The sequence below is a fragment of the Eucalyptus grandis genome, chromosome 7 (genome assembly GCF_016545825.1).
Source record: "Eucalyptus grandis isolate ANBG69807.140 chromosome 7, ASM1654582v1, whole genome shotgun sequence".
Lineage (NCBI taxonomy): Eukaryota > Viridiplantae > Streptophyta > Magnoliopsida > Myrtales > Myrtaceae > Eucalyptus > Eucalyptus grandis.
Genome location: NC_052618.1, coordinates 56,107,926 through 56,122,387, shown reverse-complemented (window position 1 = coordinate 56,122,387; position 14,462 = coordinate 56,107,926). Strand labels below are relative to the sequence as shown.

The 14,462-nt window shown below is 42.7% G+C and overlaps 2 protein-coding genes across 3 annotated transcripts; one reads left to right on the top strand and one right to left on the bottom strand.

Moving 5' to 3' along the window:
* Positions 1-4,433: 4,433 nt before the first annotated feature.
* Positions 4,434-6,063, bottom strand: LOC104455890. The gene is made up of 2 exons (XM_039317961.1): positions 5,901-6,063; positions 4,434-5,809 (listed from the first exon to the last, which is right to left on the bottom strand). Exons 1-2 carry the CDS (start codon positions 6,061-6,063, stop codon positions 4,434-4,436), a joined length of 1,539 nt encoding a protein of 512 aa, XP_039173895.1.
* Positions 6,064-7,218: 1,155 nt separating this feature from the next.
* On the top strand, positions 7,219-13,196 carry LOC104454340 (protein YIPF1 homolog). Of its 2 annotated transcripts, none has more exons than XM_039317289.1 (6): positions 7,219-7,272; positions 10,052-10,091; positions 10,201-10,284; positions 11,203-11,368; positions 11,579-11,852; positions 12,614-13,196. In XM_039317289.1, exons 1-6 carry the CDS (start codon positions 7,219-7,221, stop codon positions 12,803-12,805), a joined length of 810 nt encoding a protein of 269 aa, XP_039173223.1. In that variant the 3' UTR covers positions 12,806-13,196. The 2 variants fall into 2 exon arrangements, with proteins under 2 accessions (XP_039173223.1, XP_010067458.2); XM_010069156.2 differs by lacking the exon at positions 7,219-7,272 and adding an exon at positions 8,938-9,150.
* The last annotated feature ends 1,266 nt before the right edge of the window (positions 13,197-14,462 follow it).

Genomic DNA, 14,462 nt, shown 5'->3' with positions numbered 1-14,462 from the left:
ACTTTACAATTGACATCACTTTTATGAATAATAAAGACAGCTGTGACATGACTTATCAATGAAAATATTTTTTTTTCCTTCTCGAGTGAACTGAAAGAGGGGGGGATAAATTTTAATTTTTTTTTGGAAAACCTCGGTTTCTAACTTTGACATTTCCAAAAAAGAAAAAATTCATGCTACCTCAAATGCCAATTGAGAATCAAATTATGTTTCCCACTTGCTCAATCGTTGCTAAATTATTTTATTCACCGAATAGCTGCTGCTCCCACTTTTACACGTCATCAACAAATTCTTTTCGACATTTCCTTTTCAGCCCTTCTTATTTTTCTCTCTCTCTATTTTTGGCGTCCAAGCAACGCTGTAATTGTCACTATAGTCAGATTCAAAAGAGCCCATTACGTATTATAGGGACACCAATAATAACACACATATTATATATATATATACTGAAAATATAACGAGTTTTTCTATATTTATGTAGCATGATTATCCTTTGCTCGTCACCTAATTTATAGGATGAGCCCATAGGAAACATAATAATAGTGTTGTTGTTGTTGTTATCATCATAATAACGTAAGAGATTTTCTTTGCTGGGGGAGACAGATGTCGGGAATCTAAAAAGGCGAAATCCAAGTTGTAGGGAAATGAAAAGTGATCAGATGGCTGATCTGTGTAAAGAGAGATTTATTCCATGCTACAACTCACTCTCTCATTCACCTAAAGGCATCCCAAAGCTGGCCATCCCAGTAGATTTTTAGCCTCTTACCATGTGCAAGGAGAAAAAAGAAAGACAATTTTTACTCCTTTTTTCTTTTTTTTTTATTTCTCCTTTTTCAATCTTTAAATTTCACACAATCAAGAGGCATAAGTATGGAGATTCGACTACTTAGAGATGTAGCAGTCTATAATTTTTACTCCTTTTTTTATTTTATTTTATGTTTTTGCTCCTTTTTCAATCTTTAAATTTAACACAATCAAGAGGCATAAATAGGGAGATTCGACTACTTAGAGGTGTAGCAATCTACACGCAATTGGTGAGATTCGAACGTCGAACGAATGATTCCTAAATTCTAACCTCCTCATCAACTTCGTTAACCTTGAAAGGTTCATCATCCATTTTTCTTTTTTTTTTATTTTTTTATTTTTTTTGCTCTAATGAACTTGAATGTGTCGGTGAAACACAGAACATGTCCTCGCAAACGACGTATTGGATTGTCCAGTAAAAGAGCCTGCTCCCTTTCTCATTGCTCTTTGGGGAATGCGATATGCTTGTAGGGAGGGGGGTGCGCACTTCAGAATGTCCGAGGAGATGAAGCAGCCGAGGTATTGAAAAACTGGTCCAAACACCATCTGACCACTTAAATTAATAAATAAATAAAAATTTATGTCATGTGTATTTATATTGCCTGTCAAATTATGACGGTTTGCTGTTGAACGGAACTATTGTTTGGCAAAGCTATTTCGGTTGTGGAATTCCAAGCTAGCACCACGATATCAGGCCCAAGGTCATGAAGCCAGGGCCCGTTGGGCCTGGACGGGCCGGGCCGGGCCTGACTAGGCTCATCTTAGAGTCTATGGATACAAAGAATTATTTATGCCCGTTGCGATAGTGTTGCTAAAGCCTGGCATGGAGAAAGCCCAAGCCCAAGATTTAGTGGACTCGAGTCCCGAACCGGGCTTGACAAGTAATATAAAAAGAACGAAAAAGTGAAAAAAGGAACTTTCTTAAAGCCGGCCGAAAGAGCGGGGGAAAGATAGATTTAGGGGTGAAATCGAGCCAAGCCACTAGCAAGTAATTAGGGCTCGGCTGGCCTTATTTCGAACCAAGCTTGGGCCGGAGCTGCTCGAGTGTGTCGTCCTCGTGAGTTTGAGCCCATCAATACTTTGTTCGACACATCTATGAGCCTAACCGAGCTTTCATTATATTTTTTTACGAAGGATATTTTCTACTTGCAGAATCGACAAAGAAGCTGTTAAGATCACATATTTGATACCCGTACGCATGTATGTAGGGAAAAAAATGTTTGAGCTTATTGAACTTGAGCTTGAGTTCACATGCAACTCTATCATTATCAAAATGAGCTCAAGCCTATAGTTCGGACAGATTCCTTTTACGTGAAATCCTTATTCTTTCGCAAATGCATGTTAAGAACGTAATTTCTGTCGTAGCATGACGATGTCTATTCTGCAGAAAGCGCTTGAGATTGCGAGGGGAGTTGATTCACGAAGCAGTTTCAGCACCAGATCCAACTTTCCTTTTAGCTTTCGACTTCAACGATATTCAATCCCAAGATGGAAGCTCTATTTCAGTTCTTTCAACTGCTTCGTTTGACAGATCCACGACAGACTATTCTTCTGAACAAAAGAGAAAAGCCTACCAAGAAAAGATCGGAAGAGAGAGGTTCAATGAAAGGCACTATCCTCGCTTGGTTTTCCTTCTGCGTATTCTGTTCCGGATCAAAATAAACATCGATGTTCTTTTCTTCTCAATTCAGGTTTTCAGAATTTAGGTTCGGTTATTAAGTCTGGAGGACCTGCAAATAGCGGTAGAGCTATCGTCATTGGTGACACGATTCATCAGCTGAAGAAGCCACTTGCAGGAGCGGAGAAGCTCAAGAAAAAGAATGAATCGTTAACTACAGTTCAATCTGAAGGTTACTTGTACATAGTTACCCTATAGTCTTCATGTCTCTGCGTAGCTTTTTAAAATATCCTTTTAAATTCCCTTTTGGTTATGCACAACTAAGAGCAAGTGATGGAACGATGCTTCGCTTTCTGAGGTGTGTGTAGCCTTCAAGTGGTGCAACTCCTGTTAATTGGCAAAGTTCGTAACAAAACCAGCTGAAGAGACAAAACTCATGGAAGAGAAGCGAAAGGTTAAAGTAGAGAGAGAGACAGGATCGAGCATTAAAACCAGGCTGCACCCTCTAATCATCCAATGCAATGCTGATGTGCTGATGTGCTGATAATGCAGCCTTTCCTCTAGATAGATTTCAAGACCACGTCTCCAGCCTCCTGCTGCGCAAGTTCAATCTACATGGCAGTAGATTGTGTTTTTGCTTTGGTATCAAGTCTCGAAGGCGCGCATAGACTAAAGTCCAAGTTTACATACATTTGCGTGCAAAGTCGACATCATCTTATGGCGTTAAAAGTGTTAACCCGGAAGATGGAATAGAATCTGTAAATACATGGGATTGCTATGAATACGTTGAGGGATTTGGCCGGTTCTGTCATTGTCTAGCGCACTGAGATTTTGACAAGGCGAAAGAGGCCGTTTCTATCTAATTAGAGTTGACTTTTAGCTTGAGAACGAGGGCTATGCAGTCGATCTCCACAAGGCTAGTTACAACCTTCTTCATATTATTGAGAAGAGATCAGGATATTCTTGAATATTTCAATCTGCGCTATTAAATTATTCACTGTGTCTTTGACAAGCAAGGAACCTGTAACTGCAGTGGAGCATACTGAAATGTTCGAAAGGCCATCCAGTGGGCATTATCTTTTCAAAAGGCAGGTTCAAAACTCCTTAAACTAATCAGAATGATCAATTGAGGATGCAATTAAGAAAGAATAAACTAAAATGGGTGCAGCTATGTATCAGTATCCTTTAACATTAAATACGCAGATCTGTGGTAATCGGCTGGAGGATTCAACATTCATTTCAGGGTCAAGCCAACGAAGTTGCAAAGCCGACTGTGTTGAGTTAACAAATTAGTTGGTTTATAGTGCCATCGTCGTTGTAGATGATCGTCCTTCTTAAACTTGAAACTAAACTTCGACCATCTTTTTTAAACTCGAAGCTAACTTGTTGAGATCGTAAATAACAAGATTGACTTAAGGTCCAGAGAGAATTGTTGAGTCCATACAAACGAGCAAAAATGAATACAGGTTCTTTGGCTGGACAGAATCCACATGACGGTATTTATTGCGCACCGACGATTCTGAGGAGTCCTATGTTTCTCGTTTTAAGGAAATTTCATCTCTCGAATGAGGAATACGCACGACAAGATTCATCAAGACTTTCATATTGAGGTCATGAAAAACAGTGGAATACCAAGACAGCTATACATACAATGAAAGCCAACTTTTAGCAGAAGAAATAAGGGAGCCGATTATTGCCTTTGCTGTGATCATAGCCATGATCGAGTAAATCCTATTCTGGTTGTGGATGCCGCTCGTGGACATGGATGCTCCGACGTTGACTGGCATGGCGCCGCAGATAGGTGGATAGACGAAAGGTTGATATGGATAAAAGTAAGGAGGAGAAGCAGACGGAACTCCCCGACATAACCATACCGCCTGCGATGATACAAATAGACGCCGGAGCAGGCCCGATCTGGCTACCTTCCACCGGCTCTTGGAACGCGCACGACAAGCAACATGCACAATCAAATGGATTACAAGACAGCAATACATACAATCAAAGCCAACTTTTAGCTGGAGAAATTCCCAGTAAAGTAGTTGATGGTAGCCTTCACCGCGGTCTCGGCCAGGAATGAGTAAATCTTCTTCCGGCGGCTGCCGTGATGATGCGGAGACCCCGGACCAGTCCCGGTCCGGCTACCCTGCGCTGGCTCTTGGAAGGCGCACTTCAGATGGACGTCGACGGGGAACCCATTGCAGTGGCTTGTGTACCGCCAGGAATCGCACACCTGCTGACAGACCGCGCATTTACGGGGCTCGCCACGACTGAGTGTGAGGAGTTGGTGGGGGTGCATGGCGTGCTCCACCGTCGCTGGCAGGTCCGTGCACAGCGGGTGGATGTTGAACCCGCACGGCTCGCACCTGTAGTACAGGCCGCGAACCTCCTCGCGGCAGAGGTCGCAGACCCTACCGAGGGACAGGCAGACGAGGTCGAGCGGGTGGCTGGGGTGGAGGTGGGAGGAGAGAGTGGCGGGGCACGTGGCGCAGCGTTCGTGGAGGTCGAAGTCGCAGCCGGAGCAACGGTAATGCCTTCCTTGGCCGAGGGCGTTGCAACCATCGCACTTGAACTCCCGGTTGATGTAGATGTCAAGGAGAGGGTGGGGATGCAAGCCGTGGTTTAACGTCCTGGAAGCTTGCGGTGGAATCGCCAGCAGGTCCGTGCACAGCGGGTGGATGTCGAACCCGCACGGCTCGCACCTGTAGTACAGGCCGCGAACCTCCTCGCGGCAGAGGTCGCAGACCCTACCGAGGGACAGGCAGACGAGGTCGAGCGGGTGGCTCGGGTGGAGGTGGGAGGAGAGAGTGGCGGGGCACGTGGCGCAGCGTTCGTGGAGGTCGAAGTCGCAGCCAGAGCAACGGTAACGCCTTCCTTGGCCGAGGGTGTTGCAACCATCGCACCCGAACTTCTGGTTGATGTAGATCTCTAGGAGAGGGTGGGGATGCGAGCCATGGTTCAACGTCCTGGAAGCTTGCGGTGGAATCGCCAGCAGGTCCGTGCACAGCGGGTGGATGTCGAACCCGCACGGCTCGCACCTGTAGTACAGGCCGCGAACCTCCTCGCGGCAGAGGTCGCAGACCCTACCGAGGGACAGGCAGACGAGGTCGAGCGGGTGGCTCGGGTGGAGGTGGGAGGAGAGAGTGAGGGGGCACGTGGCGCAGCGTTCGTGGAGGTCGAAGTCGCAGCCGGAGCAACGGTAACGCCTTCCTTGGCCGAGGGTGTTGCAACCATTGCACCTGAACTCCCGGTTGTTGGAGATCTCTTTTAAGCCGTGGTCCAACGTCCTGAAGCTTGAGGGGTCGTCGATGTCGCCATGCTCTCTCTCTCTCTCTAACTCTCTCTCTCTTCCCTCCGAGAAAATCTTGCCTGCAGCCTGTTTCTTGAATACTGATCAGAAACTTAGGGATCACGATAACGGGAATGACGATGGACGAAGGCCTCCATCTCATTTTTTATTATTTTAAGCTGTTCCTCTGACCTTGCGACGGCGACGGATAAGACTGCGTCAACCTCTGCTCAGGTTCGCTGCCGACAATATTTTCTGATTGAATAATAATAGTTTGGTAATAGCAGAGCAATGTATAAAGCCGGTGTAGGGCTGGTTGGCTCTTATTAAGTGACGAAGATCTGCTGTCTTCCATTCTAGTATCGTGGCTCGGTGCTCCAGATGGGTAACATTTAGTTGTCTGACTTTGGATTGGGATACATAAGATGAGTAGAGAAAAAATAAATTATTCTTCGGATATGGGAGGATTATAGAAAATCCTTAATATGTTTGGTGCAATATAAGATAAGATTAAGAACCTTAGAAAATCACACTCATACAATCAATCTCGTGTGAAATTTTCATTTTTCATTTAGTTTTTTTAAGTTTATTTTGATCACTTAAATATGTGGATCTCAAATTCACGAGCCTTATTAGCATTAGGCTTGCAAAACATATCAAAATGGGTTATAGGCCTATTTCTTAATTTATATTTGATGAATTAGGTTGTCATGGTTAATTACATTCAATAAATGAGTTTACCATTTTAAACTCATTTATTGTAAAACCCAAGATAATATGGGTGTTAAGTGACTCCACAATTTACTTAAACCCAACCCACTTCTATAATTTCTCTTTACTCTATCTCACCCTCTCTATATCTCATCCTCACTATGCTCTCACTTTATTTTGCATATAAATTTTCCTAAAATTGGGTTAGATCTGGGTTGGGTTTAGTTGGGCTCTATTCTTGGCTCAGCCGAACAGATTGAGTCGATCCAAACCGTTGACTTGTCCCTTTGTTCCCTATTTCTACTCTACTCTATCTCAATTCGGTTGAACAGATTGAATCGATCCAGACCGTTGACTTGTTAAATTGCTAAAGGGAGAGAGATGAGGATTTAAACTTCATCTTATTCACAAAACCAACTTCTTTTTACAAAAGACAAAATACATAACGTAAAACACACCATAACTACCCATGTTCCCCATAAAGCACTTGCCCCCACTAACACCTAAAAACTAGGATAATCAACACAATGACTTTTTAATCTAATAACTAAAAACCAAATCAAACATGTGAAAAAGCCCAAATAAACTGTTATATTAACATGACTTGTCTCTTGTTCCTATTCCCGGTCCTGCGCCGGTCCTCTCTCTCTCTCTCTCTCTCTGTGTGAGAGTCCTTGGTCGTTGCTTCGGACCCAAGTTATGGGGCTCCTTCTTCGCCTGATCGAATGAGTAGTCGGGGGCAGGAGCGCCCTTCCTTCTTCACCGATCTTCTCGCAGCCGTCTCTTCTCCCTCCCTCGCATGGAAGATTCCTACACGGGCCTCCCCACCAGCCACCTGCTGGGCTCCGTCCCTGTACGGTCTTCCTTTTCGCTCGGCTTCTCTCCTCATTTTGTTTATCGATGAAGTTAATCGGTGAATGTACACGTGCGATCTTGCTTGTTGGTATTGCTGAGTTTCTCTCTTGCAATCATTTGATTGCATTGCCCGGCGAATGAAGACGGAAGTAGTGTATTGCTCTTGGGTTCTTACTATAGTTTTTGGTTGAAATGGGAATGAACTAGCTAGAGCCCTTGTGCTCGCTCGCAATGTAAGTTCGTGCGGCGGAGAAGTATTTTCGAGGAGAGGGGAGGATCTTTTGCCTTTTTCTGTTGGGGTTCCGTCCGTATTTTGAATCTTTAGTCAGCTGGACTTGTATTGTTTTTTATTGCTATTTTCGTTTTACCCTCAACTATATGGATCCTCAAATTCATTTGCCTTGTTAGCATTAGGCCTACCACTAGAGTTGTCAAAATGGGTTATATACCCATTTCTTAACTCCTATTTGATGAAATTTATTGTCATATGAGCTAGTCACATTCAATAGACAAGTCATAAATAAGTTTTAAATTATAGAACTTAAAATAATATGGATGTTAAATAGGTCAACAACTTACTTAGAACCTAATATATCTATCTAGCCCTCATTCTATTTTGCCATCGCTTACTCTGTGATCTCACCTCATTTTGCATATAAATTTTCTTAAGATTAGGTTATATATGGAAGTGTTTTAAAAATATGAGTTGGGTTGAGTATGAGTTACTAGTTTCGTATTATATGAAAATAGTTCAAAAACATTTATATAAGTCGATTTGAGTTAGGGGTGTTCAACCAAACTAATTCTACTCGAGAATCCACCAAATCACTTGAAAAATAGGATGGGAATAGGTTCCAAATTTTTGGAATTGGTCCAATAATAGGTTTTGAGTGAATATCCACCCAAGAATATAATTGAAGTACCCTATTTTAGAATCGGTTTTTATAAGTAAAAAGGCCAAAACTTTTAATTTCTTTTTTCCCTAAATTCTAACATCATCACTCCATGATCCTTTAACCTTTTTGGAACTCCTTGCCAATTTTTCATCTTTCCCTAAATTTTTATACATGAATGGGGAATGGATATTTCATTATTTATGTTTTATATTACTTGTTTGAACTTTTTATCATTTATAATTATACATGACTACATATTTATCTTTTGATTTTTTTTTTTTTTTGTAGATAGGGATTTCTGCTTTACTCATAACCTCATACAATTTTGTTGTAAAAGATAAACAAAAAATAAAACAAGTTCTTAGGTAAAACCCTCGAACCGTATTGCAAAAATAAGGTAGGTTCTAGACAAATGTGGTAGGTTTTAGGGTCAAAAAACTAGAACTACTTTTAATAGGATAAGTTTTAGATTCACTTTGAAATCGATCATCTCTAATTTGAGTCAAACTAGTTCCAATCCGGCTCACTCGTTGGACAGGCCTATATCTTACAACAAAGATCCTTCTCCTGCCCAATGGCCCTCGGTTGGATTAAAAACTACAATCTCCGGGTTGGGTTGAGGCAGGCTCGATTCTCGGTCCGGTCGAACAGCTTAAGCCGGTCCAAACCGTTGACTCGTCCCCTGTTCCCGCGCCGGCCCGGTCACGCTCTCTCTCTCTCTCCCTGTCTCTCTTTTGGAGTCATCGGTCGTTGCTTCGGAACTACGTTCTAGGGCTCGTTCTTCCAGAAACGATCGGGCAAAAAAAAAAAGAGGGAAGAAAAAATCCCCCCCAAATCCCTCATCGTTCATCGCCCGATGGCTCTCCTCTTCGCCTGATCGACCGAGCTACTCGCGCAGGAGCGCCCTTCCTTGTTCTTCGATCCGCATGGAGGATTCCTACAGCGGCCTCCCCACCAGCCACCTGCTGGGCTCCGTCCCTGTACGGTCCTCCCTCTTCGCTTCGGTCTTCTCCTCATTTTTTGCTTTATCGATGAAGTTAATCGGTGAACGTGCGGGTGCGATCTTGCTCGTTGGTTATTGCTGGTTTTTTCTCTCTCTTTGCGATCGTCTGGTTGCATTGCCCCCTGGCGAATGAAGACGGAAGTAGTGTATTGCCCCTTTTGTTCACTTTTAACGAGGAAAGAGTGGGTTTTTAACTTAGTCCCTGGTTGAAATGGGAATGAACTAGTTAGGGCCCTCGCCCTCGCTCGCAATGTAAGTTCTTGCGGCGGGGAAGATCTTTTGCTTTTTCTGTCGGTGTAGCGCCCGTGTTTTGAATCTTTAATTAGCTGGACTTAATGGGGATCAACGGTGAGCTGCCGTCCTGTTTGCTTCTCGATCTTGCTGAGGGAGGTCCGGTAGCTTGCATCTGTTTACTTGGGTATGAATAGAATATAATGGTCTTTGATGGGGAGTACCGTGAATGGCCTTTTGTTGAATTGCATGAGCAACTCCTCTTAGTTAGCTTGTCCAATCCACATGAGGTACATTTGCTCTGGTAGGGTAATCGATTGGTTTGCATCTGTCTCTGGTGCCATTTGCATCTTGTCCGTAAGGAAGGATAGTTCCAATTCGGGATGTTACGAGGATAAATGAACCGGTCATGACTCCATTTGCTCACTCTGACAAATTTGTATTGCTCATTCTGGCAGCGATACGAGATGGCCTGTTATTTATAGGGGGAGATTTACTCTCACCTTCTCCGTATCTTGTGAAAACAGACTTTTTCTTTATGTGCTGTCACTTAATCTGTTCATTCTTCCTTCTTTGGATTTGTGATTTTTACCATTTTGATCTTATTAACCCACTTCTTCACTTTTCTATCCACCTTCAATATGCAGGCTGTCGTTGATGATGGAAAAAGTTCACCTCGCTATGAAGGTAGGAGATTTAAATACTGAAATCGTTTGAGCCAAGCAAATGTCATCTATTCTACTCATGACAGTCTTACATGAATATCATTTGTTGTTCTGTTGTGATCTTTTTGCAGCACCAGAAGCAAATATGCAGACTTTTCCTCCAAATAATAGAGGAGACAAAGGGCGTGGCTATCAATCTCTTGCGGGTCCAAGTGGTATGGCGAGGCTATCAGTATTCTTGTATTTTACATTTCGGATGTTCACCTTACGAAATGTTCGGAGACTACTATCCAGCATTTACCTTTCTTGCAGACTTGAGGTTTGATTGTTTAACTTTAGATATGGATGTGAGATGAGTTAGTCACACCATTCCTCTGAACTGTTTGCCAAAGTTGAATTAATTATGCGACCACTGAATCATAGACTTACATTTCTTTCCATGGTTAGTACATTATGATCATCGTTATTATGTCAATCCTTTTTGTCAGTCTGACTTGAAGAATGCCAATTGTGAACTGTCTTTTTATTTTCTTATTCTTAATTGACTTATTAGTGGTTGTTGCCAAAAATAAAGTCAATACTGTGAGATTTCTCTTAGCTTCACTCATCTTGAATGGCATAAAGACAAATTTTCTGTATCTGCTGGCCAATGTGATAGTTTAATCCCTGTCCAGGTTCTTTTGCCCTTGTCACTATAGCTTCTCTCGCTGTTTACAATCATTTTGTACATAAGGTATCGCTTAGTTCACATGAGACAAAAGAAGAAAAGTTTGATATCACAGGTTTGTGGATTGTGTCCATGGTGCATGCAACATGACCCCAGTTCCTGGGAGCTACTTTTCAGTGACCCATGTAAGTTTAGTCTCATCTTCTTGATGAGAAGGAAAGTTTATGGGATTGAGTTGGTACTCATCCTAATATTATTAGAGTGGAGGATTTATCTTGCAATTTGCCTTTTCTTGTCTGGGATTCATCAATTTGACATCCTCTGATTACTGCCAGAATGTTTGTCTAGCTATGGGTTGAACACATATGTGTTAACTTCGCTACTCTGATCTCCTTTTGATATCAGTAACGAGTTCTCTTTCTATCAACAGCTGATATTAGCAATGTCTTATCAACTTTTCTTGCAGAGACGTTTGAACAACAACCCGCAAGCAACTGGAGAGGAGTCTTTAACATCTCATCCTATACACAATATTTCAACATTGATACAGATATAGTTTTAAACAGATTGCTGGCTTCGTTGTTCCCTACTGGTGGGGATTTTTTCAGCAAGATCGATGCAAATCCAGATCTGTGAGTCCTTCCCAATTGTTGTTTATCTTGTCTTTATTTTTTCATTAGTTTCAATCTACAATGCCATGCATTGTGGAAAATTAACTGCTGTGCAGTATCTTGATTTGTTGAAATCTGAAAATTCTGTCTATTTCATGCTTTCATTAATTACCCTGGGAATCGTTTGGATGAGTACCTAACAGCAGGTTGTTAAATTCTTTTATTGGTTAGATATGGGCCCATCTGGATCTCCACTACATTGATATTTGTGATCGCTGCCCTTGGAAACTGTGCTACCTACCTCATGGAAAAGAATTCTGACGCAAGTACCTCATGGAGCTTTGATGTTGGTTATGTAAATCTTGCGGTTTGGTCAATTTATGGTTATGCAATTGTGGTTCCGCTAGGATTCTACTTCTTGCTCAAGTATCTGGAATCGAATGCCAGCCTCATTGGGTTTTGGTGCATGTGGGGATACTCACTCTTCATCTTTATTCCAAGCTCTGTAAGTGTCTATTTATATGCTGTTCAATGGAACATCCATCAATCTCTCCCAGCAGCTTTTCTCTAACATCTCGATTCCTTTGAAACATTTTTGTGTGATATTTTTGCTGCAATCTGCTAAAGTTAGGACTTATATTACTGCTATAGAAAATTAGACACCTTTCGGAACTCATTTGATATTCTTGATGAATTTTCCAAAGCTTATATAGAGAAGAACGTGTTCTCCTCATGTAAGATATCTATCGTTTGACTTTCTATTTTATTTTATAATCTCGGCAGTTATTCTTCCTGTTTCACACATCCCTATTCCATTGCTTTGACTGGGATATCCAAGCCATTACTTGTATACATCTGTTCTTAATGAGGAATGGGAGCCTTGGCGCAATGGTAAATTTGTCGCCATGTGACCAGGTCACGGGTCGTGGAAACAGCCTCTTGTAAAAATTTCAAGTTAAGGCTGCATATTCCTTGGACCCAAAGTGATATGACCCTTCCTTGGATCCTGCGTACTGTGGGATCTTCCTGCTATGGGTGCCCTTTTTTCTTCATGAGACGTATTGACTGTTCTGACCATATTGATGGTTTCTGCACCTTTGGTGCCCTCTTGAAGTTTTTTACCAAACGATAGCTAAATGTTATTTGCTCTGTGTAGCCTGAACATATGTAAACCCTTGACGGTTGTCTATGCTAGTACATAGATTTGAATATTCAACATGTCATCTGGTTAAGTTATCTAACACAAGAAATATCTTTTGCTTCCAGCTTCTTTTGTTGATTCCGCTTGAGGTTCTCCGTTGGTTCATCATACTCCTGGTTGGTGGGGCCTCGGCTTGCTTTGTTGCTTCGAACCTCAGGTCATATGCGGGAGGGAGCGAACTTACAATCATAGTGGTAGCTGCGTTTTTACTGCAAATGGCTCTAGCAATTTTCTTCAAGGTCTGGTTCTTCCCATGAAGACCCAGAGAGATATTTCTCAAGGATCAGATCCCATCTACTTCGACTTTTGTCTCTTGCGACATTTGATCCGCCGTCTAGCTGACTGGATCTCAATCAGCGACGAGTCTCTTTGGGTTGCCAGGTCATTTAAGGAGTGGCATTGTATTGTATGGACGATCTTGCTGCATTGAATCCGAGAGGATGAAATGTGTGAGGACAAACCTTTAATACTCCCACGGAGATCGGGCTTTGTATTATATTTTCTGTTGTTTCTCATCAGCTATTAGGGTGATGGTTTTGGCAAAATGAAAAAGAGACGTGGCCGGCCTGATATGACTCCCGCTTCGAGTGCCGGATCATTGCATGTGGAAGTCAGGTTTTTAAATACGGAACTGCCATGGTACCAACATGCAGAGTGGACTCAAATAAATCATGTGTCGGGGGTCAGCTTTTCCTCGGACTTTGGCTCTGAGCAGAGTACATGTACATGGTGGGGCAAAATGTTCGGCTTGGACGGGCAAAAAATGGACACGTCGCATGCGAAGTTTGCGAACTGTTCTGGGTCTTTAGTCTGGTTTGGATTTCAGTTTTGGTGAAAATTATACGAAGATGACACGTTGTATTTCACGTGGTGTTGGTAACTTGGCAATCGGCAAGGGACGCGTCCTGTCTCACGGGTTTATAGAAAGCGGAGACCGACCTTTTTAAAATTCACTTTGTTTCTATCAAATTGGACGTATCAGTGCAATGAACCTGAGAAGCACATGCGTTCTACTTCAGATGCAATTTGATTGGATGATGGGGCTTTGTTAGGTCTCCATCGATGCCAGTTTCATTGGAATCGTACCGACCCTTTTATTTTATTTATAAAAGAAAAAATGATGCATTTTTATGTGATGATTATCCAGAAACTAGATCGGAACCGTGATGAGGGGTTAGGAGTTGAAAATCCAGGGGGCAATGAGTGTTAACTTAAATAAAGAAGTGGGGGCTAATGAAAATGACTGGTGACTAAATACTAGGTAGTCACGTTAGGTAGTCACGTCTGTCTGGCTAGGCTATTCTTTTTAGGAGTAGTCAAATAATTGGGCCGATACCAATCATTAATCGCGTGAAGAAGAGCAAACTAAATATGTTTTTCAGCAAACGAGGGGTCGAGATTCTGAAAATCCTTATTATTGCCATATTGACTATGATATTTTAAACTTTCGTCGTTCGAAATCGCATGACGAAAATGAATTCGCGGATCACTGTGAGCCCCATAAAATCAACAAAGGGAACGTAAAGTAACCACCGCCTGATTAAGTAAAAGATCATCCCCGGATCGTGCCGGGGTCAAAAAGCTGATCCCCTCAAATTCGTTCCACCGTCGTCATTTCCGCTCGAATTTCGCCCGCCCGCCCGCCCACCACGCCCCCTTCAGCCCCCTCCCTCCTCCGCCACCGGTGGTGCGCCCGCTAACAAGTCAAAAAGGGGGGCACGTGCACGCGCGGGGGAGGTCCGTCGCTTTTCGCCCTTGGCCCGGATCTCGTAAACCAGGGTCAGGTTCAGGTGAAATCGCATTTAGATTTCGTTGGCGGTTACGTGGCGAGTTGTCATTGCGCGTCCCGCGGGGATCGGATCGGCGGGGTTTCGGCGTTCGATCGGTTTCGGGCCCCCTCTTTTTTTTGTTTTT

Excerpts from the sequence above, each read along its gene's own strand:
- LOC104455890 (XM_039317961.1), bottom strand. The coding sequence starts at position 6,063 with ATGGAAGACAGCAGATCTTCGTCACTTAATAAGAGCCAACCAGCCCTA. Across the intron at positions 5,810-5,900 it reads TTATCCGTCGCCGTCGCAAG|TATTCAAGAAACAGGCTGCA; the intron begins GTCAGAGGAACA and ends GTTTCTGATCAG.
- LOC104454340 (XM_039317289.1), top strand. The coding sequence starts at position 7,219 with ATGGAAGATTCCTACACGGGCCTCCCCACCAGCCACCTGCTGGGCTCC. Across the intron at positions 7,273-10,051 it reads ACCTGCTGGGCTCCGTCCCT|GCTGTCGTTGATGATGGAAA; the intron begins GTACGGTCTTCC and ends TTCAATATGCAG. Across the intron at positions 11,853-12,613 it reads TCATCTTTATTCCAAGCTCT|CTTCTTTTGTTGATTCCGCT; the intron begins GTAAGTGTCTAT and ends TTTTGCTTCCAG.